We start from the raw sequence: 26831 nt of genomic DNA on the forward strand, positions 1-26831 counted from the left end.
AGACATAGGCTGTGTGAAATACATACAGCTCATATTATATAAAATCTCCTTAGTTATAATATTATAATTATCAGAGCTAAAACCTAAAATTAGCTGCGTGCATGTTTATTAAAATCATTGTTCATGTATTCAATCAATATTGTTTTCTACTGATTGTGATGTATAAAGTAACCTTTGCCTTATTTAGTTAGTTACTTCATCTTTTAGTTGACATGTTTGTTGTCTTTCAACAATTCTGTCACCAACCATCTTTATTTTAATTGAAGTTCCACAGCACTATGAAGCTAAAATTTTATATTTATCTTCCTAAACAAATAATCAACCTCTAGGTGTCAAGTCAACCCAATGGCAACTACATGTATCATAAATTATCTGGATGTCTGATAAGTAGTCTAATAGTATAAAAATCATTCTTAAATACATTCACTATATCTTTTTAATTCAAATCAATCTATATGGTTCTAATGTTTTATTTTTCTTGGAACTATTTCTATTTCTCTTATATTTGAGAGACACAATGGAGAAGCCATAATCTAGATCCAAATCAAGAGCCTCTCCGGTATGGAGAAGGATGCTAATTAACTAAGATGAACCCAATTGGCTATATTTGCCCCCAATATAATATTTGATTAACCTATCTAAATCACTATCTAGTTTTATATTAAAAAAATTATCTTTTTTTTTTTCCTTGCCATTGTATACATTTTTTTATATATATATAATTTTATTTGAAGGATTTACTTAGTACATTGTGTATTAGTCAGCAATTTTTGTATCTTGTATATAAAATAGGTCAACAAAAGCTATATTATGGCCCTGCCGGTCAACTGGCATAAAATAAGAAGAGGAAAATCTTTATAGAATATTTTTGGCTTAACATGCAAGTTGAAGATTACTTGAAAACTCAAAGTTTGAGCTAATCAAAGTAAAAATAAGTAGTGTATTTTTAAATTCCTATGATATGCAGTCCAAACAACGTCATCATTTAAGTTGAGGTTGTGATTGAGCTTTTTAACCTTTAGGACTATGTTGATGAGTCAGACTCATGTGCATCCTTATGAATCTCTAATGAAGGGTCAACTTTGGTTGGATTAATTTTTTTGCATGAGAACCAAATCTAATTGTTCAAGAGTGCTTATGCAGTCTTAGTGATATGATATAAGGTTTGTCCTACTAACCTACTACATCACTCTTTCAGCACTAGGTCAGCTCTTCTCAAATATTACTAAAATCTTCTGAAAGGTTATAACCCAACATCAGGCCAAATTTCTGGCTCGAACTACACTGATCAAGTCGAGGTTAACCTCTTTGGCAAAAGCCAGCAGTTCGAATAAGAAGATTACCAAAAGAACAAGAAGATAAAGGCACAGGTAGTCATAAATAGCAAAACAACACTAATAATTTCATGATATAAAAGGAAAGCCTTCAGATTTAGGCAATTTTGCTTACCAGGCTTGGTGGGAGCCCTCACGCAGCTGATGCTGGCCACCCCATCGAGATGACTGATGTATCACGTGTGATTCTTTTGCTTCACTTTTCCACCAAAGATATACCTATTTAAAATACGTACCTCCAAGATTACTTATATCTCCCAGAAGGTATACATAACAATATAATATAAATATAAAAATATTACGAGTATTTTACTGAATTCTGTCTCCACGGGCAACGGCGTCGCAACCAACAACGGCCCGAGATAAAAGAAAACGGTCACCCCGGTTTGGGGCACGTGCCGACCGTCCGTCCCGAAAGGGAAGGAGGGAGCTGGGCCCCACCGGACAGCCGGCCAGCACCCAAATTGCGAACCTAATGATCGGGTCGAGCCCACGCCGGACCGAGAGCCGCCACGTACTGACGCTGCGTGCATCATTCCGGCCCCACACCCGCCCCGCTTTCCCTTTGGAACCGAGTCCGGACTCGAGGTTTATTTGCCGGGCTTCTGCTTCCATGGATCGTTTGATTTGATTTCCATTTGGAGAAGAGTCTCCATCGGAATGCTTAGGGCGGTTGAGGGGCCCCGCCTGAGGAAAGCGACCCACGGCAAAGTGAAGATGTGGAAGGGAAGGGGCAGAGAGAAAAGGAGAGGAATACTCATTGTTAAGAGCCAGCCAACCAACCACAGAGAGGCAAATTGGTCCCCCCAGCCACTGGTTCCTTTGAGTTCCCATAATGCCCTCACAGCACCACCACGTTACTTCCATTACTAACAGCAGTGGTCGCAACCTCACAAACAGTTGCAAACTTGGAAGAAGAAGCAGCAGCAGATCATAGAGAGGCTTGCTGTTCGATCTATTACGTCACCTTGGCCTGTGTCATACTGTGGGTTTATTTATTTCCCTTGTTATAGTTTCTTGATGCCTTTCGCCCTGGGTGGTGGAAGGGAGGGAGGGAGGGAGGGAGGGAGAGAGAGAGAGAGCTCGGTCTTCTGGATACTCTTGTCACGGCCTTTTTAATAAAGGTGGTATCCCGTTATCTGTGCTCCGTTATGTTGCTATTGATCTCTAATCTCTTTTCCTTGCTGTTTGGCTTGGGACAGGAGGAAGGAAACGGATATTGTGATCGATCTGGTCGCTATCCGTAGAGGGTGGAGGTGGTGGCGGTTGCGGCCAAGCGGGGCCAAAGGAAAGGGAAGGAAAGGGCTCTTTCTATTTCTCTTTCCGGCCCTCCCGCCATTCCTCCCGGAATTGGAGCCTTTTCCCGCAATCCATCCATCCTTTCCACCGGATCTCTCAGTAGCTCCGCTGATAGAGAAAGCTAACGAGCAAGAAAAAAAGAGAACGAGAGACCTATTAAATATATTTGCATCTATTATCTCTGGACTTTGGGGTGGGGTTATTTAACGCCGAAGCAGCTCTTGCTTTGCCCTATTCCTCAGCCTCTCCTGTGTACTCCTCGCGCGGTCTTTAGAGTTTGTTTTTCTCTGTCTCTTGGGGGGTGGTGGCATTCGGATCTCATCGTTCGCGGGGCCTCGGAAAAGGTTAATAAAAGGGGCGGGAGGGAGGACGAGGACGTACGGCAGCTCAAATCCCGAGGGTTTGTGTCACGCGAGACGACAAAAGGAGGAACAGCAAAAGCTTTCTCCAGTTTCCACCTCTTTTGAGCTGACTCGGATGATCGAGCGTTGCCCAACCTCACGACGTCCGCATTGCACATACCAGCAACAGAGGCTCCACTGAGTGGAGTTTCTTTTTGCATCAACGTTGTTTCTCAGCTTCTTTTGACAGTGAGCTCTCTCTCTCTCTCTCTCTCTCTCTGTTAGATGTATGACTATGATATGGTTTGTGTTTCTTTTTGTTTAATTTGTCTCTTTGGTTTAATGTATGAAGAGATCGACGAGAACTATCCTAATCTAAGCCTAGTGATGGTATGGTTTGTTTCATGCTCATGTTGTTATCGGATCTTATCTAAGATAGTTCAGGGGATAGGCATGTAAATCTTCATGTTTTGCTTTTGTTTGTAAAGATGAAGCTTAAAATATATCCAAAGAACATGAGAGATCTACGGAGCCTAGAAGGAAAGGAAGTATTGCTAAAACAACGCAAGCCTTCATACTAAACGGGTACATATAACACATTTAGTTTCCATCTATGAACTATTGAGGTCTTATATGATGAGCGAGACGAATTTTCTTGTCTTTTCCTTTTTGTTTTTGTAGAAGTTTAATATATTCATTTATTTGTTGTCTCCTATTTCAAACAACAATATAGACAAAATAAGTTAGACGTTAGGTTTAACAGTTGTGCACGTTTGGTGCCTTGAAGCAGTGGAAGAGTTCCATCGATCTGTGTTCACTGGCTGTACAGAAAAAGCCTATAATTAATGAGAAGAAAAAAGAACAAAAAGAGAAATATATTGTCATATACCATTCATGGGGACAAGTACATAATTACTTGGGTTGATATGCATCCATGATGCCTTCTTAGTTGTAGTATTTCATCATAGTTTATTGAGTAAGATGAGAAGTTTCTATCTCACATAATTGTTAGCCACTTATGAGTTACTTGCTTAATCATTGTATTTGTAAAGCAACATTTTCTTTTACCGTATTTAATATATATCAAATATGGTGCTTCTATACATTTTCTTGGTGAAAAATCTGAAGTTCTAGAAATATATCTAGTATTAGCTAATATTGATTTTTTTGGTAAATTAGATAATTTAAATTAAACAAGAATAGATATATTCATAGGAGTTAAAAAATAAAATATGAAAAAATAGATAGGAAGATTAGCTGAGAATGTCCATAGAGTAGATTTCAGATGGTTCATTATGAATGATGCCATCCAGTGAGTAACATTATTAGTTTCTCTATAAATATGTAAAACCTCAAAAGATAGTAATAATTGCATTAGTCTCCAGCAAGTTTGCAGAAGAGGATGAAATCTACTCTCAACAGGAGGATAATTAGAAAAAGCGATCTGATAATCATTATAAAATCATCTTGTAAATAAATATTTGGAGCCCATAATGTGTGAAGCCCTCTAATTAGCAATATTCTTTTTAAGTAATATGATTCTTTTCTCTATAGTTAGTAAAGAGGCACTATATCCAATGTTGTCCTAGTGAAGCAATTTATGAGTAACATGCATAATAGCCCAGCTATATACCTTATTTTCTTGTGAAAGGATTAGATAGATCATTTTTAAGAATGATGGAGATGTTTAACTGGCTTACTTGTATTTAGTACTTATATTTGTTCTCACTTTTAATAGGCACTTTGGGCTAGATAGCGGAGTAAAATATTCAATTCCCACGCATAGTTCTTAGTTTCAGTTGTCAATATTCTTAAAGGTCACTCAAATCTTGAAATGCTTTATTCAATGGATAAAAGGAACATGAAGTGTTTAATTTCTTTCAATGTTAAAAAAATAGAAATAGAGAAAAAAAAGATGTAAAAAAAAGAAAATAAAAAAATAACAGTTGTTCCATTTGCATAGGATAGATTTATTAATTTACTTAACATTTGTGATATAATAAGCTTCCAATATATATATATATATATATATATACACACACACACACACTTGTAACTACCGAAAAACCATCATTTGCTTTTGTAACTCTCTACCCGCATATATTGTATTTACATAAATATTTTCTGTAACAACTTAGAATCTCACCAAAAAGAGGGATTATTTAGATTCTCTAGTCCTGCATAAGTATTTATATGGCTAAGTGTTCAAATCTATATAAGTCCAATTATAAGTACCATAAATTTAATCTCAAATACCATCATTAGCTCATAGTCAATCCAAAAAGACTTGTACTATAATATCTCCTAATCCACATATATAGTTATAAACTAGGTTTGCTGCAATACTATTTATAATAACTCGAAATCTCATCTAAAAAAACTAGTTAAAAGATGTTATATATTTAGATTTCTTAGTTTTGTATAAATATCCAAAATTTACCTATTGCATAGCTAATATAGGACTAAATACATGCATATACGAATCCTCACATATTTGGATACAAATGCTTATACATTTGGAATGAATTTATGAATCTGCAGATTTTTCTAGAGAAATAGATTGGTTACACATTAGTTGACAAGACCACATATGATTGAAAATTTTAGTTTTTTGCTAAGTATATATCAAGTACCATATGTTGATATGAAACATATAGCTAATGATTATTCTAATTTACAAATCCTCATTTTTTGTAATTGTTAAACATATTGGTCCATCAGAACATATACTTCTCTCCTGTATATTTAAATTCATTGTATATATATAGACTAGTTAGTCATTTATGCTAGCTAAATTTGAATGGAAAGTTTCGTCACTCAGTGAAGCCTGGCGAGTTGTTACCTGGTGTGTTATGCAGATTCTAAGTTTGAACCCAAAATCGAAGGAAGAATAAAATATCATATGTTTTTATTCTGCATGTTATGATAAAATTGTGTTCACTTTATGAAGCATGCTTCTATAATTTAATTCCGTCTAACTTTTGTCATCAGTATTTCAATCATATTTCATTCTTGAAAGAATTACTATAGTCCATTTTAGAATATAATACTATAGATTACATAATATGCTTATATTTGTACACTGCATCATAACAGGCCTCCTCAGTAGCTATGAATTCTCATGCAATAATATATGAATTTCCCTTTTTGTCCTTAATTTTCTGTGTTTTTTTCCCTTTTTGAGAATGATTAGGAAACCTGCTTGTCACTTAAGCAGAACTTTTTCTTACACAAATTTCAGTAACCAACTGCTTTTTGGCACCCTCACCCTCTGAAGTAAATGACATTCCATTTTTATCCACAACAAATCGCCATCAAGTGTAGTATGTATACTTCCACTTGAGTTATGAAGTCTCTTTTATCATAGGCATTCTCAAAACCTTTCTCAGTTAGGACATGCATCACAGAATTGTCAAATATGTTTCAGCCTTTAAATAGTATACAATTGCAATAACCGGAGGTCAAGCACGTTAAAATCATGGTCAAGATCATATGCATGCATTTGCGGACTCTTAGATATATGATGAAGTTCATAAATTAAGATGATATTTGATTGGAGAGAGCAGGGGTCTAGAATCGGAATCGGAATGGATGACTTCCATTTCAATCGTTTGGTTGGGAGGAGTCCTATTTCGATTTCGATTCCAGAGTGGAATGGGAATGGTTCAATTTATATAGAACTCAATCCCTACTATCCTCTATGAATTCAAATTTTCATTTCAATTCCGATTCTGATTTCGATTCCGGTCACGAACCAAATGCTTCGAGAGATTTGACCATTTCGATTCCGATTCCAAGCCATTCCGATTTCCATTCCCTTTCTAATTCCGGTTGCTATCCAAACATCCCCTAAAAGGAATTATGTTATGAGTACTTTTTCTATGGAAGCACAGGACCCAAGTTAAAAGAACTAACAATGATCATGATAGAAAACAGAGTAGGCAGCATGTGTAGATTTTAAAATTTTGAAAACATATAGTGAAAAATAAATCGGGTTAAACCCTTTAACCCCACATGTAAGATACCAGATTTAAACATATCTAAGCCCAAAAGAAAGCACATATAATTAATCTGAAATTTAAGAAAAATATGAGATCATATCTCATTACCTTTGCGCGGGTAGAAATTCACCACTTCAGATGATTTTGGATTCATAGAAGATGGAGCCGTACATGTGTCCGGCCTCTACGGGTATCCACCGGGATCAATCTCAAACTTTTCTTCTCGTAGAAGATTCTTCTTCTCAAAAAGAACCTTGGCTTTGAGGACTATGATCAACTCTTTTGATCTTAACTGAGAGATCAACTCCTTGATCTGCAGCCTTCTTCTTCTTCTCCTCGATCCTTGATCTCTAAGTCTTCAGAACTCCTTCTAGACGTGAGGAAAAGAGAACACCCAACCTTTGGGCATGGAAAGGAAGAATATGAGAGAGAGGAGGCATGGAGATGGAGAGAGAGAAGATTTTCTCGATGAAAAATCAATCATAAGAAATCTTAGAGACCTCCCTTTAAATAGACATAAGCCCTGACACATATTAGGAACCCTGTCATCTTAAAAAAGTAGATCCTTATCTCATAAGAATCTTCTACCTTTTAAATATGATTTATACCAAATAAAATCAGATATAAAAGGTAATTAATCAGTCCTTTTAAGCATGTACAATAGCCATCCATGGAATATATGTCAGGTGGTTGGGACGTCAACTCTTTGCGCCCCATAAAGGGATCCCAGTCATAAGAGATGGGGCATGGATCCCACCCTCTCTCCTTCACGCCATGACACATAAGAGAGGGTGGTCCTCTCTAGGATATGGCGCTCAATAATTTTCAAAAAAAAAAATTACGCCACCCATTCTTCTATCTATTCCACATGCATACTTAGAGATAATTACGAAATATGAAGGAGATAATGTTAGGATAATTATGCCAACTAATTGACTTAATTAAATCCTCTTAAACTTATAATTAAGAGCCCAATTAAACCCAAATGAATTTAGATTAGGTTCAAGGCTATGGACTTGATCAAATCAATGTTCCGAGAAGAATTAGGTTTAACCATGTGCTAGCATGATTCTCATAAACCTAATAGAGTTTCAAATAAACCTTAACCCAATTGGAACTTCATAAGTCCAATTGGCAAATTCGAGATTAAATCCCTTAATGTGTGACCCCATAGGTTTCATTCTATCTGGTAGTGAGATATATTATGATCTCTATTACAATATCATCGAAACTCTTTTCGCTGGATTGGAATATTTTTAATTCTACCCTTCGAGGGCCATCGATCATCAAGATGACACCCGATGAGTCTTACAATCCATCAGTAATATTTAGCAGTATGTAGTGGCGACCCAGTAGAATAAAAATATGAACCTTTAGGTACGTTAACGTATAATTTAGTCTTTTTATTGTGAGTCCCGACTTGACGAAGGTCATGAAAAACTCGTCAAACCCCATCATCAGTCTTATATAAAATTGACTCGACTTGAGTTCATTTGTAAATCCCATGAAAACTCTTTTTCAGTATTCATACTTGCTTTGGCCAAAGATTTTCTAAACTCAATCTCACAGATCACATAGGACTTCTCCTTTTCTACCAAGGTCAATAAATTTCATTTAAGTGCATCCTACTCCAAACAGTGAATCTGAACCTACTGAAGCCAACATACACAGCAAGGATCCGAATGACTAGAAACCAAGGAAATGTGCAGTCAAACTCAGTAGCCTCACTGCGAATAGTCAATATCACCGCAGGTCAAAGGACCACTCATACCACTGATGAGTGAGTAGATATCTATGTGGTTCTTGTGTCGGTCACGCTGAGTGCAAGTTGTTCTCTAACAACCACCTGCACCTTCATCCCAGTGTCTCTACACTGCAGACCCAAGACTCATCTGCCCATAAGGAAGGTGAACCGTGCACCGATCTCGAATGGATTGATCACTGTCCTCCGTAATGATCTCTTGATCGGGAGCATTTAGAAATTAACCATTAATTAATATATGTCTTAAATTCTTAACTCTTTAAGAATATACAAAAATTATTTTTATTAATTTTTAGGATAAATCATAGACACATAAGCATGATTGGAAAGAAAAAGCCCTTTATTTATAATGAAAGTATTACAAGTATAAATTTAGGCCCTGAAAATACATAATGTGTCAGCCAACAATTGACTTCTAGAACATAAATCCAACAGACCATACAAGCATGCCAATTAATCACATATTAACTATTTTATTAAGTAAAAAATGTTGATGCTGTTAGAAAGCTTAATTAATGACATAAATATTGCTATTCTTGCTCTTTTTGTTGTCATATGAAATCTCTTACTAGATATCAGACTTTTTAGACCCCTACTGCTAAAGTCATAACCATGCATTGCAACATATATTATATACTCCTTAACTTTCATTGTACATCAAATTCTTATGGGATCTTCTTCCTGCATCACTAGTGAGGATTTCAATTCGCTTAAATATTTCCATTTTACATGATCCGCAGGTACCGACTACATCACATAGAGAACATGACTACGTTTTCAAATGTACCCCCAGGATTTCGTTTCCACCCCACTGACGAAGAACTTGTGGACTACTATCTTAGAAAAAAGATAGCATCAAGAAGGATTGACCTAGATGTCATAAAAGATGTTGATTTGTACAAGATTGAGCCGTGGGACCTTCAAGGTAGAAATTTCATGGATGGCTAATGCTGGTTATGCCATAATAATTTTTCTTTTTTTTTACATATATATGTATTTTTTGTTTTAACTTTGCACTGCCTGCCTTGCTTATTTCACCAGAGAAATGTAAGATAGGGACAGAAGAGCAGAACGAGTGGTACTTTTTTAGCCATAAAGATAAGAAGTATCCAACTGGAACTCGCACCAATAGGGCGACGGCAGCTGGATTTTGGAAGGCAACTGGAAGGGACAAGCCAATATATTCAAAGAACAACTTGATTGGAATGAGGAAGACCTTAGTCTTTTATAAGGGTCGAGCACCAAATGGTCAGAAGTCAGACTGGATCATGCATGAGTATCGGCTTGAAACAAACGAAAATGGGACTCCCCAGGCAAGTTCACATATTGATATTGATTGCTTATATATGCAGAACATAGAACGCTGGGAAATAGTGAATACATTCATTTTCTTGGGCTGCCTACCTTTCTTACTAATAATCTGAAGAGGAAAATATGTTAAAAGGGAAGATATATTTTCTTTGGAATAGAATGCGATACGTAACAATTTCTTACACTTCTTAAGTCTAATATAGTCCAGAAGATCTTTTTTATAGTATTGCTGCCCTGATTTTCTTTGCAAAGAATTACAAATTAATCAACAAGGTTTAATGAACTCAGGAAGTATTATTGCCAAAATTAAAAGTTTTATTTGATGTTCTCCTCATGAGTACAAACATATGACAACTGTTGTAAGTTATCTAATAATCAACTTTATGTAAGAAATATAATTATTCAATAATCAAGTTTGTGCAAGAAACATAAAGAGAGGATGGATTCACTTTGCCAGTTAAAGTACAGATCATTGGAGGCAACAAGTTTTCTTAGTAGAGAGTGGAATAAATAATAAATACTGATGATTTTTTTTGTGAGAAATAATTGATCATTATTTGATCAAACATTATAAAACAACTACTACATCAACTAATATATGGTGCTGTTATAGTCGTACATTATCGGGTTCGAAACAAAGATGAAATACTACTAGACTTCTTTTTTTTTTTTCGGAGAAGTACATATTAGGACTTTTAAAATCAGATAATTAAAAAAGTAATGGATGTTGACATGCTTTTGTGAGGAATAAGTATGACTACCAAATCAAACGTTATCAGTTACACATTCACGTTGTGGAAGCAATATCACTCGTGTATAAGATCATCTTAAAGCTTTTTTTTTGTTAGAATTAGTAAATATCAGTAGCCAGATGTTTCATAAAACTTTTGTTGTATGGATGGGTCCCTTGAGCATGTCACTGACTGCACTTTTCTCCAGCCAAACCGGCAATCCAATCTTTCCAATGAATATTTTTCTTTGAGACTATTAGCTGCAGCTTCCTCGACTCTATTGCATTTTTTTTTCAGGAAGAGGGATGGGTGGTCTGCAGGGTGTTTAAGAAGAAAGTAACAGCTATAAGAGGAGCGAGCGAGCATGAGTCGCCATGTTGGTATGATGAACAGTCCTCTTTCATGCCAGATCTAGATTCTCCGAAGCAGATAGCTCCGCATCCCGACATGGCCTACCATCACCATCTCTATTCTTGCAAACCGGAGCAAGATCTGCCCCACCTCATGCCGAACGACTCATTCCTTCAGCTCCCTCAGCTAGAGAGCCCCAAGCTTCCCAATAATGTCAACCATGGATGTGCTCTCCAGTCATCTACAATTAGGCCTGAAGAACCAATACAACATGGTCACCAGCTTCAGATTATCTCACTCTATAACCCTAGTGGAGGCACTGATCAGTCAGTGGAGCAAGTGACTGACTGGAGGGTTCTCGATAAGTTTGTGGCATCTCAGCTTAGCCATGATGATCATGTATCCAAAGAACCGAACTACTCCAATTCAGCCCAAGGCTTTCATGTTTCTGACAAGCAAGAAGCCACAATAGCATATGCTTCAACATCCACCTCCAGTGGGCAAATCAATCTATGGAAGTGAAGACTGCATGTATAGCGATGCAGCTATATATACGTATATATACATACTGATCGTAGGAATTTACAGCATTAAACCAATGGACAAGCTATGATAATGAAGGTTTCTGTACAAAATATTAAAAAAATTGTAGCATTTGGGGTTGCATCCAACCTTTGTAATATTGGTTAATATCCCCAAGCTAGTTAGACAGAGAATTCTGCTGTTAATAAAGTAATAGATGGATGGCAAAGCCGGGGGTTTCGGTAACTGGCTCGGCACTCCAAGGAGGAGGTGTCTTCCAGGCAGCACAGCCTGTATGTAATGGTCTTTATCAAGCAGTCCATTGTTGGGCAGCCATGTAGGCTGTCAACAAATTAATGTCGACAGAATCTGTCGATGTATTTCTATTTACTTTTTAATCGAAATGGAATTGGGTCAAACAGGTTTTTTCTTTTATTGAAACAATTTTTGTCTAGAAATTTTCTTCCAGTGAAAATAAAATATGTAAATTATTTTTCTTTGATAGACATGGCAACAGTGAATGCGCACTTGATAAAATGGCCAATGTGGATGAAACAATTTAATCTAAAAACTCACGATATATTCATTGGCAATAATATTAATATGATTTCTGGAGGATGAGAATTCATGGTATGCATGTTTTGGGTTTAATTATGAAAGTGATACAAAGTGAGTTTATACGCACATCTCAAGTGACATGGATGGCTCATGTTTTGATATTTAAGCTAAGAAAAAACCATAAATTCTTTTAGAAAGAGAAATATATTATATAAATGCGATCTAAAAGGAAAATGCCAAGATACAGTATCCTACAATGTTCTAGCTTCTGTTATTTGTACTCATTCTGTTGACAAGTATCTGATATATGTTTGACTGTACAGGTCCTCTAGATGCACAAGTTTGGGCTCTTTTATTTGTGGGCCAAGTCCATGGACCGGTGACGTAACGGCCGGAATTATCTCTCAAACTTTTAAATGTTCATTCCTCTTAGTTCTCTAACCTAAGTATGGAGACAAACCAAATGCCCTCATGTTCTCGAATCTTCGATGGTACTGATTGACTTTTAAGAAAGCGAATGCTGATGAAGGGAAGATTTCTTGCAAGTAAGTTTCTTGCATTTTAATTCAAATAAGATGAAATGACTCAATGTGGCTGTAATTCTTGAAATGTACGAGGAAAACATGAGAAAATGCTTAAAAAGTCGACAGCTTTAGCTGCAATATTAATTGTCTCCGACTGGTCAGTCTTAAACTTGGCAAAATAAGTAAAACGAACTAAGAAAAACTATATATGTTACTGAAAAGTTTGAAACTGCAGGAATGTTCCAATAACAGCCTGAACTTATAAAGGCTTAAATGAAAAAAAATATTTTTGAATATTCAAAAATTAGTTTTTCCTATATCATTGGTTCGGTGTGATGATAAAATTCCATTCCTTAATTACGAGTACACTTGATTGTATAGCAGATCGTTACCATCTTAAAGAAGAACTTTGAGATCAATACTAGTAGGAATATACAAAAGGTCATAAAACTTATCAGTTTTTCCTATGTCATTGATTCAGTGCGATGATAAAGTTCCATTCTCTACTAGTACACTTGAATGTATGGCAGATCGTTACTATCTTAAAGGAGAACTTTGAGATCAACACTATTAGGGATATATAAAAGGTCATAAAACTTATCAAGCATCGTTCGGCCTATATGATAACTCTGTTAGCCATCTAGGAAAAGAGAAACGTGTTCCTTATATCAAGGGCTCTGAGGTCACTGGACTCACAAGAGCAAGCATGTGTAATGCACGTGAGAGGTGGTATATACATATAGATGACCGGAGCCTCACAATTACCATTTCACAACCAACCAGAAAAAAGTAAATCCTTTGGGGCCAAGCAAGATGATGCTCCCGTAAAAAGGGTATGAAGTTTGATTCTTCCAGAATTAGTTATTCTGGGAACGATTAAGAATGGAGCGTTGCACGAGTTTGGAGTTGGAGTACAAGAATGCTTCATGCATTGAAAGATAAAACATTGTATCATGCAAGATATCTGAAAAATAGCACTACTTTTTCCCCTAGATTTAAAAAAAAAAAAATGATGCAAATAAGCTAGCACATTATAATTTTTTTCTTTGGGGATATATATTTATATATACTTTTTCCCTCAGATTTAAAAAAAAAAATGATGCAAATAAGCTAGCACATAATAAATTTTTTCTTTGGGTATATGTATATATATATATATATATATATACATTAAAAAAAAAACTCGAGAACATGATATTATAGCACTTTTGGAGTAGAATGGTTATTTTTTTATAAATTTTTTTTTTCTCTCTATGAGATTTAGGCTGATTTACTCCCAAGATATTTTGGATATTTATGAATATAAATCTAATTCTGTTATATTTTACTAGTTGTATTGATCCAATCCATGAATTTCATAAAATTTTGTCTTAATCATCCAAACAAGTATCGCAAACCCTCACAATTATTCTATACTTGATTTGTGTTTAGGTCAAGGCTTATTTGTTGAAATCATCCACATGTTAAATTTTTTATATGGCAAAAATATTTAGACTTTACAACAGCCTTTCCGAATAATATTCACCAGATACGTATGTCTGTTGATGTCTCAGATTTCCTCAACAAAAAGGCATAGCATGATATTGTGCCTTTTGGTAACCACGTCTGGTGTTAAACAAATGTGGCCATGCATCATTAAAACATGCCAAGTTGAAAATTGAAAAATTCTATGGAACTCAAACAAGTGTCACAACCATTTAAACTTTTTGGACAAAACACATCCATCCCACGCGCTGGATCGTAGATGATCACTTGATCATATAGCAAATCACGGGAAGTTACATTCTTCTATATAAAACGGAAGGAAATTATAGGAAAGGTTCATCATTAAACCATAGTACCTGGTCTGCGTACAAATCCGCAGGATCCTGTAACCATGGGGCGCGTCGTAGACCACCGTTCGTTTTAGATCGGACGCGTGTTAAAGAGAATCGAACTCGGACTCTTTGCGGCCCGACGCGCATATATAAGGCCCTTTCTCCTCTCCTCCACTCTATCTTCTTTCTCTGCTCCCACGCCCGCCGCTTCGAAGATGGGAGACTACAACGATGCCATGATGCGCAACAACGCCGCTGTCCAGGCCCGCACGAAAGCCCAGAACCGAGCTAACGTCCTTCAGCTAAAACTGGTACTCTCCCTCGCTCTCTCTCCTCTCGATCCCTAGCTTTCTTTTGATTCGTTTCGTAAACCCTAATTCCTCGGGCTCTCGAGGATCTGCTTTTTTTTTTCCTTCTCTTGCTATCTGATTCGATTACCATAATCCTGTGGTTTGGGATTTCAATCTGGAATTAGGTTTTGGTGATATATTAATTCTGTTTTGTTAGTCAAGGATTTCTTGCGCTCGGACTAAATCGATTATTTTTCTTGTTAAAATTGAGTTGATTTAGTTGTATCGATTTGTTTGAATATATTGTTTTTTTCCCTTTTTTTTGTTTCTTTTCCTTTCTTTTTCTTTTGGATGATGAAAGATTTGAGAGATTTTACGTTGACTTTCTGCATATGAGTGACATTTTTTTTTGTTTGGCCTCTGTGGTGGTTGGTTTTATTGCAGATTGGGCAGAGTCATCCAACTGGCCTTACCACCAATCTTTTGAAGCTATTTGAACCCCGGCCTCCTTTGGAGTATAAGCCTCCTATCGACAAGAGGAAATGCCCTCCATATACTGGTATATTTGCTTTGTGCTGTTCATCGTTACTTCTTTTCTTTTTTTTTTTGTGCTAATGAGGTTGATGTTCTGTGGTATTGACTGTAACATTCCTTTGCAGGCATGGCACAGTTGGTGAGTCATTTTGCCGAGCCTGGGGATCCTGAATATGCTCCGCCCGTCGAAAAGGGTGAAACTATGGTAGTTTTTCTCTTTAAATGTTACAATTCAAATGCATGTGATTTTTGTCTGCCATCTTCTCATATTCTCTGATTTGTCATAGCATTGTCTTCTCATATTCTCTGATTTGTCATAGCATTGGTATAATTCTTCTTTTCTTTTCTTTAATGCGGCTAGGATAAAATGCAACATGCACAGAACAGATCACTTGATTGTGCTTATGATCCATTTACTATGCTAGCTAAGTGCTGGATATTGTCATTATTTTGTTGGTGGAAAATTTGTTACATGATAATTGTTCATGGTTTGCAACATCTTTAGTGTCATTGCTATGTTATTTTGTTGTTGTATAGCTAGAAAAAGAGAATGTATTTTAAACTTGCTCAACAAGCCTTTTACCATTTTTATGGGTGGTTGGATCATATAGATCATATCATGATTGATTGAAGTAGGAGAGGGGAGATTTCTCTCAATGGATCACATAATACCCCCAAAGCTGCTGAACGTTACCTCTTATAAAGAGGCTTGTCCGGCTATAAGTCCTACTCACAGAAGAATTCTCTAATAAGGAAATAATTTTAATCAAAATCAGTGACAAAACCCTCTAGACTTGAGACTGGTCGGCAACCTCTTTTTGAGTTCTTTTAGGACTCCTAAAAGAAAAACAATTGACTAAATCTAGTCAAGAAATATACTATTACAATCTGAAACAACCCTAGCCAAAAGAGATCGAATTATCCAAATGCCTAGGAAGAATCCAAACTGAACCATTAACATTTGGATTGTGAAAATGGTGAAGGGTTTCTTTCAATAGGGTCTATTTCTTGGCGGATATTGAATGTTTGGACAAGATTGGCCATCAATTATAGGTCTGCCTCAGCCTTGGAGAATCAGCATAGGGTATAGGACAATATAAAAAGTGTCATGTCAGAAGGTGGGTGGGCCTTCTTAGCATAGGGTAAAGGAGAATATAAAAAGTGTCATGCCATCAATTATAGGTCTGCCTCAGCCTTAGAGACTCAGCATAGGGTAGAGGACAATATAAAAGGTGTCAATTTCAGCTACGGTTTCATTGGATATCTTACAACTAGAATTCCGTTCTGAGCCTTCTATTCTTTGGTCACAGCCAATGTCAATAATGGTGATGGAGTTTTGGGGGGTGTTTGGTTCGCAATCGGAATCAAAATGGGAATGAAAATTGAAATTGTTTGAAATCGGAATCAGAATGGCCGAATCTCCCGAAATATTTGGTTCGTGATCGGAATCGGAATCGGAATGAAAATTTGAAGTCATAGAGGAGAGTAGGGATTGAGTTCTATATAGATTGTGCCATTCCCATTCCATCCTGAAATCGAAATAGGACTCCTCTCAACCAAACGGTTGGAATGGGAGTCAGCCATTCCGATTCCGATTCCGATTTCAGACCCCAACTCTTCCCAACCAAACACCCCCTTCATGTTTATGGGAGCACCAGCTAAGTACTTATATGGACCTTGGTTGTTGGTAGCAATGGTTTCTATAAAGAAAACTTGAGAGGAGCAGAGGAGGAACAAGTCGACTAGATCATAATGGGAGTGACTCAAATGAACTAAGTTGCTAAATTGCGGAGAAGTTACCTTGGTTAGGTGGATTCAAATTTTAAAAGGTTGCCAAAAATGTGCCGTATATGGCAGCCACAATCAATTGGCCATCCAGGTGATTGATAGGGCTCATGTATAAAACACTATTTGCTAAAAGTTAGCCGATAATGTGCAACATTATGTTGCCAATGGCTCTCGATTTGATTTACCCTAAATCTTGGATATGAAATCCGATGCAAACTAAGCAGCAGTGAATGCCATTGGAAGTGTTGATATTGTGAAAATTTTGAATTTGGAAGAGTAATCTTGGGGATTCCTTGTTTGTCAAGGAGGCAAATTAGGAAAATAATAAAAGGAAAGGAAATTTGCCAAAGCCAAAGCTAGCTATCAATGTCGAAATGCTTAAAAGGTTTTATGTTTTACTAACAGCCAAGCTTGATTAATTAGGCCAAGAACATCTAGTTGATGCATCTACGTTATTTACTCTTGATGGGTATGAATCTAAGGTGGCAACACAAATTGGGAATGATCGTCTACCTGCTTTGACACAGCCTAGGCCTTAGGATCCTACAAGGTAATTCATGAGGCTATGCTTAATATGGTCAAGGAGGTTATTGGTCTTAAGGCCTAAGTGCTAGTGCCAGCAGACTGATGGATGTTGGGCCATTTAGAGTAGATGGCACTTTTGATTTATCCAACAAGAAAGAGGATGCGTTTCATTTAGCAAACAATGAGTTCCCTCTATGCCAAGAGATCTTTATGCAAAATATTCTACTCGCTTGCAAACCCCCATCCCTCTAGAATCCCTAAAACCATTTTTCATGGCTTAAATCCTTGCGTGGAGTTGCTGAAGTTTCTCATGTGTACCAACTGCCAAGATACACGAGGCAGTTCTGTTTGCTCATCATCGTGTGAGCATTTAGACTAGCAGTAGGTCTTCTCAATTGTTAAATAATTTTACACCTCAACTCCAAGACATTGCTTGGATGGACGCTGGTTGTAATCAAGCTAACATGTAGTAATAACTTATTTTACTTACAGAAAAAAATCCTGAAGTTATTTGATGTTGACTTTTCTTTTACCAGCAAGGGCTGGCCAAAGGGATATGCACAGATGCTTCTTTATGGTCCTTTGGTTGCACTACTATTTGCTTTTGCATGCAAATGTGTCTGTCAGTGTGGTAGGAGGTTGTGGGTTGTGTGTGTGGGTGGGGGAGTATGTGGGTGTCTGGGTGGGCCTTCGTTGGTGTGGATGTTGGATGATATGTGGGTGTGCATGGACATGGGTGCTGCGCATGAGTGTGGATGTGCATGTGAGCATCTTGTTATATGGTGTTAGTTCACAATTTCGGGGGTGTTGTGAATATGTACTCCCAGAAAACAGCATAATTCTAATATCCCGTGAAGCATGCATGTTCCATGATCTAGTAAGATGTCACTTTATTGGACTGCATATTATAGATGTTTGTGTGTGATTGATAGTAAACATTAGCACTGAATGACTGTGTAACCTGAACTTTCTTCATTGGCTTGTCTTTCCAAACCACCCTTCTGATATATTTGTTCTCCCTAGACAACGCTATCGCATGGACATCAAACTGCCACTTTTTCACTTCAGACTCAGTTAAGTTATATGAAAGTAGCAAGCACAAGTGTTGAGTTAGCATTATGCAATAGTTAAAAAGTTGATTTGAATGCATGATAACCTCCACGGCTAATATTCTTGATTTTCTTTATACAAATAGTTTTATGAGAGAAGGCTTACCTGCATATGCTGATGTTAGTTCTGTTATAGCATCATTCTGAGCTTGATTACACTTGATGAACAGAGACACAAGCATGCAGAAGTATACATTCAGAGACAAAAAAGCAAATGCATGATCCTTGTATATCTTGTTGATTCTGCCGATCTTTTTACCCCACCTTGAAGCATTTTTTTGGTACAGGCACAGAAAAGAGCTAGAATCCACACGCTTCGGCTGGAGAAAGGTGCAATAAAAGCTGCTGAAGAACTTGAGAAATGTACATCTACTGTTCTTGAAAACAACTGAATAATTGCATGGTTCTTCATCCGGTGGTAATATGATTTTTCCCAATTTTTATGCAGATGATCCAAATAAAGACCCTAATATAACTGGGGATCCATACAAGACATTGTTTGTGGCAAAGCTTGTGAGTCATCAACTCTTTATTTGGTCCTTGTCGTTTTCCTTCTATACCGAGATTTGCCGTACCCATTGGTACCCATCATATTGACCGTACTGTACCATATCGGTACCAAACGGCACATGGTACGGGGATCGTATTGGTGCTCGGTACTATAATAGGATGGTACGGGGATTGAGACGGTGAATCTTGTTTTGTATGATGCTATTGTTCTTCATAAGAGGAGTAATGTGATTGACTGTTTTGGGAACTCTGTGCAGAACTATGAGACTACTGAGCATAGGATCAAAAGGGAGTTTGAAGCTTATGGGCCAATCAAACGGGTAAGTATTTTTGAGTAATCCCATTGGAAGCTCAAGTTATTAACCTTGGGTAAGGAGTTCAGTTATTCTAACTGGTAAAAACTAAAAGAAGGTTTATCTGACAATACTCTTGCTTTGCCTTCATGGAAGTTCTAGCTTCTAATTTCTGCTTTCAGGACTTGAGAAGTAATTTAAACTATTTCTTTTGGTGTCATAAATATTTTAATCTTGATGAAATTCAGGAGATATACTGTAATTATGAAATCATCACCTATATCCCTCTTTGTATGCTTTTTCTTTTAAAAAAAAAAAAGAAAAATCACTGGGAGCTTGGCATATAAGGGGAAGCAGGAATCATTTAACAGCATCTGATCTAGTTATTTTATGCATCCACCTCCTTTTGTGCACTTATCAATATAAATTTGTATCTTTTTCTCATGGCAAGATCTTTACAAGGTTCAGTTGTTTGTACATTTGGGTTAAGCTGTCATGCTCCTGTTCTTTTCTGCATACTAGACGAAAAAATGACCATGCAAACTTTTCGGCAAAATTATAATCCTTGAAGACCAACCTGATTTTTGGAACTTGAGATTTTTATTCTATTTTGACGGGCACAAAGAAAATGCAGAATATTTTTTGACTATTGAGTTATTAGTGCAAGAAATTTGGTAAATCAGGTATTTTTCTTGAATATGGTGGTGTCAGTTGTTGCAGTTCTGCCACCTATGATTAGTACCTACCCATTTTTTATACTTCAGTAGCGAACAAAATCTTATTTAGGCAGCTGTAAGATTTACTAGATAAATGAGTAGGGAGTTATGGTAGGTGCATTTGCTTGAGGTGATGAAGTTAGTTTGATCATATCTGTTCCTTTGGTAAATTTTTTTTTTGGATATGTTGATGACTAATGGAAATTATTTGGAGATCCTGAAGACTTGTTCAGTGGACAAGTTTGGAGTGCCGCAGGTAAACTCACCAGTTTTCTGTGCTTCCTCAGTGAGTTCTTGTTAGTGCTGTGTGCAAAATCATTTGAGGATTGAGACAACATCTTAGCATTCAATATAAATTATATGGTATGCTATGCATTTAGACTCCATGGCAAGTGCATTATCAATGATATTTTGCCAATAAAAATCCATAGTCTGCCCCAGAGTTACCAGAAGAGGTGTAAGTTCAAAGAATGCCATAATAAATGAATGGCACTTGGGGCAACTTGTATTGACAGCTTATGCAGAGAGAGGAAATAAATTTATGAAACTGAAGTTTGAATTTGATAATTTAGCAGGTATATAGGTTTGTTTTACAGTAATTGGCTCCAATTATTGGAAAACTATAATTGAGCACCATTCTATTCTTCAAATGTGATTACAATTGTAGTGCTGCATTTGGTAAGGGAAAACTTTGAACCTTGATGTGAGAACTGAGAAGAACGGAAAACATGTTGCTTATCTATCTCCATTTTCAAGGAGAGTTTATCTCCTTGCCTTTATCCCTCAGACCGTCTGATGCTGCATCAATATTCAACACATTTCAGGGAGTACTTAGCAACCTCCTCCACTGTTATTTAATTGTAACTATAACTCTTTTGCTGCTACTAAAAGTTTTATCTTCTGGTTACAATGGCCAGTGAAAAATCTATCTGCGATCCTGAGGATATCTTCTGGTATTATCTTCATTTTACATAGTGTATCTATTCTTTTTTAAAAAGTTCCTCGGTTGCACATCTGGCAAACGGTCACATTCATCAGTTTTTCTGCCAAGTCGATTGATATGGTGGAATTCATTCTGCATGGCGAAGCTGTACACCTTAAAAGGTGAGCACGGCTGGTGAGGCATAGTGCCTGTCTGTCGTGCGGATTTGGATTTACAATTCCTAAAAACTCCTTTTTGTATATGTAACATAATAATTGATTAGTTAACCCATTTTTTTTGTTGTTTTTGGAAACCTCTGCATCTATTTATTATACTTTTTATTAGCAACATTATATTTGAGAGCTTTTCAGGTCCGGCTGATTACCGACAAGGTGACAAATAAACCTAGAGGATATGCCTTCATCGAGTACATGCATACTCGGGATATGAAAAGTTTGTTTACGTTATTCCTTCAAAAAATTACATCTAATATTATTTTTATGGTACTGTATTCTCTGTGCATTTATGCTGATACATAGCATCATGTAGCTGCTTACAAGCAAGCTGATGGGAGGAAAGTGGATGGTAAGCGGGTACTTGTGGATGTTGAGCGTGGTAGAACTGTTCCAAATTGGCGACCTCGAAGATTGGGTGGTGGACTTGGATCAACCAGGATTGGAGGTGAAGAGGTTAATCAGAAGTATTCTGGCAGGTATTATTATTTTCTGAACTACTTTTATTTTAAAATTGTGCTGAAAATGGTTCTGGTATGGTACTGTACTAACACATGGTATGCCTTCATTTGTTGGCACAACAAAGATGAGGGTACTACGCTTGTTGGTATGGTCCTGTGATGTACCAGTAGTGGTACCTTACGGATATGATCTGGTATGGATTGATATGTACTGGTACTTGAGTTCATGATTTGGAGCCTCCTTCCTGTATAGTGACAATATTGAGATACTAATGTTGGAAAGAATAATTTTTTGTATGTAATTCTTGTTCAAAATAATTTTGGGTTGCTTCTGTGAGACAAACTTGTTTCACATTTCTTGCCTGGAATTAGAACCTGTACAAGACATGAGATGTTCCCTAAAATTTTTTTGGATGGTCTTTTTAATGATGTGCACTAGCTTTGTAAGTAGGGCTCCCAGGAGAATGAGGATGGAACCTTGTATGTAGTTTGTAAAGCGAAAAACAACACCAACAGCTTACCTAAAGCAGCAAAATTTGTTACTATAATCCTCCTTATAAAAAGCCATCAATGTTCTTTTGAATCACAATCCTAAGGATTTCATAATATTCCTAGTCCAACTAGACCTAAAGCAGGGCTTTAAAATGATCTTCCTAGTCAAAATAAAACTTAAAACTCAGCACTTAAATAAGCCCCAAAGCATGGAAAGAAAGTCCTAATTCTTCACCCTTGCTTTCTTGTTAGACCCCAGGTGAAATAGAAAGTAGGTTACCAGGTGTCTACCAGGTATGATTTTTTATTTTATTTTATTTTATTTTTTGATTGAAGGAGAGGCCACCCAAGTGTGAGTCATAACATAAAAATTTATTGTCAATAATAATAATAATATATAAGAAAATGATGTCTAAACATATTCAGGCTTTGAGTTCGGGGGCATGTTGTTCTAGAGGATTTTTTCAAGTCCAGCTCAGATTCTGTTTGGATCAACTCAGCAGGCCTCGGGCTGGCTAGAATCCCATCCTACCTGCATGCATAAACCGGTAAAAATTGCTAATTTACTCAGTTTTTTCTCGTTATCATCTGGTTTCTTGTGTACATGTAATATTAACTGCCTCCAGGTCTTTAAGATTCACAGTCTGATGGTCCAAGTAGAGAATCAGATCATATTTTATGAGGCTAGCTTCATTGGCTGCCTTTCCTGCACTCAGTGCTGGAATTCTTGTGTTCTTCCCACTTTGATTATTGTAACATATTACTTTTAAAAGAATATCATGGTCCTAGATACCCCTGGCCAATTTATAATGACAACAGGTTAGTTTTGGTGCATTGCATGGGTGAGGACTCATGTATCTATATTTACATATATTTGTGCATATATGTTTATGTATCTACGTTTATGTATGCATCTATGGATGTTGGACTACCTGTTGGACAGGTTGGATGTGATTTCAGCATGATCTTAGCCTGACCAACTTCTACTTAGGTCGTGCAAGAATAGATTTAAAATTTATTCTTTTGGTCCTCAATGTTTGGCGTGAATCAGGTCAAAGTAATCCAAATCATAAAAAATGTGAGAAATGCAATTCACCAGAACTCTATTCCCTGCTTCTTTTCTTGTTCTGACATGGTGCCTGGTGAGTGGTCCACCCCCATGGGAAACCTACCCCCATCTGTGTATTACACTAGTCTACAACTGCCACATGGGATAGGCAACCAAGCAGCGAATAGAGTGGTGATTGGTAGCAATACTGAAAACACATTTGATGGATTTGGTTTACCATATCGTTACCATTTTAATTTGGAGCAAAAAGAAATGTTTAAGATACAGTTTCTGGTTACTAAAATGTGTATTAAGTATCATCATTACAAGGCAATAACAATCATTACAAATGTTTACCATATGGTTACCGCTTTCATTTGGAGCCAAAAGTAATGTTTAAGATATAGTTTGGGTTACTAAAATGTATATTAAACATATCCTACAAGAAAATAACAATCATAACAAACATGTAGATATTATCAACTGTCATTTTGCATCAGTTCAGTAAGGAATCCAATTTTAAGTTTTCATCAATAACAAAAATTGATGATGCCTTCTTAAAGAAGTTATAACTAATAGCCCAATGGATTCTTAATTTGAGGGTCAGGGTGGATTGGAAAGAAGATATTGTAGTTCTCTGATTTATAATCAGGTCTTGTATGGTCCATATGTGATCCATTTACGAAAAATGTCAAATGTTTTGATCCAAGCTAGATCCATATAACTAGGGTTAGATAGGACCAGGCTGTTTCATGTCCAGCTTGGGAACATAATTTAATTAGCTTGCAGCCCTTAATATGTTTGCAGGTATTTGAATGAGTGATAAGAGGAACATACATCTCAGCATACTTTGAATTTTAATAATCCCTCAACTCATGGAAGAGAAAGCAAGAAAGTTATAGCCTTGGAACAATTACAAGACCAGTGAATGTTTCCCTATTTTTTTATGTGACAAATGTGTTCAGTTTTACCTGAGTTTTGAGCTGGGACAACGGACACAAGAAGTATAGGAACTATTGACTGCTCACCGCTGGCATAGATGCTTGACTCAGACTTCAATTGAGGTTCACATGCTAAACTAAAATTGCTTTTGACGGGTTTTTGATGGTATGCTAATTTTTATCAGTGCTTGACCTACTAAATTTAGAAGATGTTTGATAATTTCTTCATGTGTTTAGGCTGGGTTCCTCAACCTTAGTGTCATATAGATATCTAGATGGAGATAGGAGTCACTGCTTTAATATGTAATTGTGTTTAGGCTGTTCCTGGCCTTTGCCTTGTTCTTCTCCTTTGTGCTTTGAATCCAGCTTCTTTCCAAGTCTCTGATGACGTTCTAATTTGTCTGTGATGATATTCTTTCCAACCAGGGAGCAACAGCAGGGCGCATTGGAACATACTAGATCAGAAGAGCCTAGATCCAGGGATGACCGCCATTTGGATCGGTAGAACCATTTGTTGCATTGCTTGTTTATAGTTTAGGCATCTAGTATAATTGCTCTTTATTCTTAAATAGGCACTATTTAATACTGTTACTACATTTTGTTCTTTTCTCCCTTTTCTTTTTCCTATATGTGTACTCCATATATTCATCACTAAACATTGTTCCAGGGACAAGGGAAAATCTCGAGAACGAGGGAGGGAAAGGGAACGAGACCAGGAGAGGTCACATGAAAGGTCCCATGACAAGGCACGAGATCGTGATACAAGAGAAGATAGGCACCACCACAGAGACCGAGATAGGAATAGGGACAGAGACAGGGAAAGAGACCGTGGGCGAGACCGTGATCGAGCTCGTGACAGAGACAGGGAGAGAGACCGTGGCCGTGACTATGATAGAGATCGGGAACGTGATCGTGACCGTCCTCGGGAGAGGGAACGTGACAGAGATTATGACCATGCAAGCCATGAAAGAAACCGTGGGCAGTCACATGACAGGGATACTGACTATGATTATATGGAACCAAAGCATGATGGGGAGCTGCCTGAAGTGAAGGCAAGAGACTTTGATCATGGAGAACCAAATCATGGACAAGAGTGGTATGATGGGCCTAAGCATGGGAATGAACATGATTATCCATTTGAGCAACAGAGAAATCAGGAACAATATGATTTCCAACTCCATGGCCTCGGTGATCCTCAGAATGATTCAGAGCGCTCTAGGCGCCAAGACCATGAATACCATAACCATGTGCCTTATGATAAGGTGGATCATGTCAATTATCATGGTCAATTTAACCATGTTGAATCTGAATCACGTGAGGAGGGTGAGGCATTTGGTGACCAGGACTATGAGTAGCATCGCTCAGAGAGATTGCACTCACGGGAATATGGGAACTGAAGCTTAAACGCATGGTAAGTACTAATGACCAGTCTTAATTAATGTTTCAAACCTTTCAACGATTTTGCATAGCAATGCTCTATGCCTTTCGCACGGTTTCAACTTCATGAGTAGAGCAAAAATGCAGATCTATTGCTGCTGTTGTGAATCTCGAGACTATTCTGATTGTTTGATTTGTGGAGTCCGTAATTCTCTTGCAACCAAATGTTTGTATTTGTTTAGTGTTACATTTTTAGTTAAAACAGTCATGGGTGATGAACAAAGTTGCTGTAGTTGTTGCATCTTGTTTTCAGCTTTTATGCTGGTTGTTGACTCAAAAAGTGTCGAGCGGTTGTGTATAACGCTCAATCCTTTCCATTCGTTTCAGCTTGTCCATGGTTGTGATTTGCATTAATTTGCCTTCTGGAGATAAGGCATCTGGCCTTTTGCTGGTTCTACGTTTGCAATATATTGATGAGTTCATACAGATGTCATACACATGCTCAGGCCATATTCACAAAAGAGACTGCTGCGAAGGCAGGAATGAGGTTTGCTGAAACTTGGCAATCTGATCGCCATCGTCTTGTAGTAATTGTCCATATTCTGCTTGGAGGAACTCTATTAGTTGTCATTGGTATTCAAGGATTAGTCAGACGGAGGCCCAATGCATCCATGTTGCATCTAATAATGTCCTGACACTGTTCACTCATATCCATCCATTTTATGACTGGGAAGTAAAATGGTGTACGCTACCGAGAAATATTGGTGAATTTTCTGCATTTAGACAAACCACGAGAATTCAGTACTCTTGGTGTTTTGATGCAGTACTCTTGATTATTATAAATATTGTGGGTGAACTCCAACTGAAGAGTACGTAATATTTTGGAGGATTGATGATGTAGAGTGGAAGCTAGCCAGCTTGATCATTGATCAGCCAACCGTGGTCAAACTCATAGCCTACCATTAACAACTGCCTTACAACCCCGAAATTTCTGATCTTCCTATGTAAGTTACCATGTTATTGTCAGAAATTAAATTTGAC

The 26831-nt window shown here is 37.1% G+C and overlaps 2 protein-coding genes across 3 annotated transcripts; both read left to right on the forward strand.

Moving 5' to 3' along the window:
• Positions 1 to 2540: 2540 nt before the first annotated feature.
• On the forward strand, positions 2541 to 12060 carry LOC105054039 (NAC domain-containing protein 7-like). The gene is made up of 4 exons (XM_073245863.1): positions 2541 to 3223; positions 9478 to 9662; positions 9779 to 10054; positions 11081 to 12060. Exons 2-4 carry the CDS (start codon positions 9503 to 9505, stop codon positions 11650 to 11652), a joined length of 1008 nt encoding a protein of 335 aa, XP_073101964.1. The 5' UTR covers positions 2541 to 3223; positions 9478 to 9502; the 3' UTR covers positions 11653 to 12060.
• Positions 12061 to 14705: 2645 nt separating this feature from the next.
• LOC105054037 (U1 small nuclear ribonucleoprotein 70 kDa) lies at positions 14706 to 26204 on the forward strand. 2 transcript variants are annotated; one of them, XM_010935414.4, is made up of 10 exons: positions 14706 to 14862; positions 15286 to 15400; positions 15501 to 15580; positions 19085 to 19160; positions 19246 to 19310; positions 19565 to 19627; positions 21610 to 21691; positions 21788 to 21950; positions 24840 to 24914; positions 25081 to 26204. In XM_010935414.4, exons 1-10 carry the CDS (start codon positions 14767 to 14769, stop codon positions 25766 to 25768), a joined length of 1503 nt encoding a protein of 500 aa, XP_010933716.1. In that variant the 5' UTR covers positions 14706 to 14766; the 3' UTR covers positions 25769 to 26204. The 2 variants fall into 2 exon arrangements, with proteins under 2 accessions (XP_010933716.1, XP_010933717.1); XM_010935415.4 differs by lacking the exon at positions 24840 to 24914.
• Positions 26205 to 26831: the final 627 nt, after the last annotated feature.

The sequence above is a fragment of the Elaeis guineensis genome, chromosome 11 (genome assembly GCF_000442705.2).
Source record: "Elaeis guineensis isolate ETL-2024a chromosome 11, EG11, whole genome shotgun sequence".
NCBI classification, from domain to species: domain Eukaryota; kingdom Viridiplantae; phylum Streptophyta; class Magnoliopsida; order Arecales; family Arecaceae; genus Elaeis; species Elaeis guineensis.

Excerpts from the sequence above, each read along its gene's own strand:
- LOC105054039 (XM_073245863.1), top strand. The coding sequence starts at position 9,503 with ATGACTACGTTTTCAAATGTACCCCCAGGATTTCGTTTCCACCCCACT. Across the intron at positions 9,663-9,778 it reads TGAGCCGTGGGACCTTCAAG|AGAAATGTAAGATAGGGACA; the intron begins GTAGAAATTTCA and ends TTATTTCACCAG. Across the intron at positions 10,055-11,080 it reads AAATGGGACTCCCCAGGCAA|AGGGATGGGTGGTCTGCAGG; the intron begins GTTCACATATTG and ends TTTTTCAGGAAG.
- LOC105054037 (XM_010935414.4), top strand. The coding sequence starts at position 14,767 with ATGGGAGACTACAACGATGCCATGATGCGCAACAACGCCGCTGTCCAG. Across the intron at positions 19,161-19,245 it reads TGCTGAAGAACTTGAGAAAT|ATGATCCAAATAAAGACCCT; the intron begins GTACATCTACTG and ends ATTTTTATGCAG. Across the intron at positions 19,311-19,564 it reads CATTGTTTGTGGCAAAGCTT|AACTATGAGACTACTGAGCA; the intron begins GTGAGTCATCAA and ends AACTCTGTGCAG.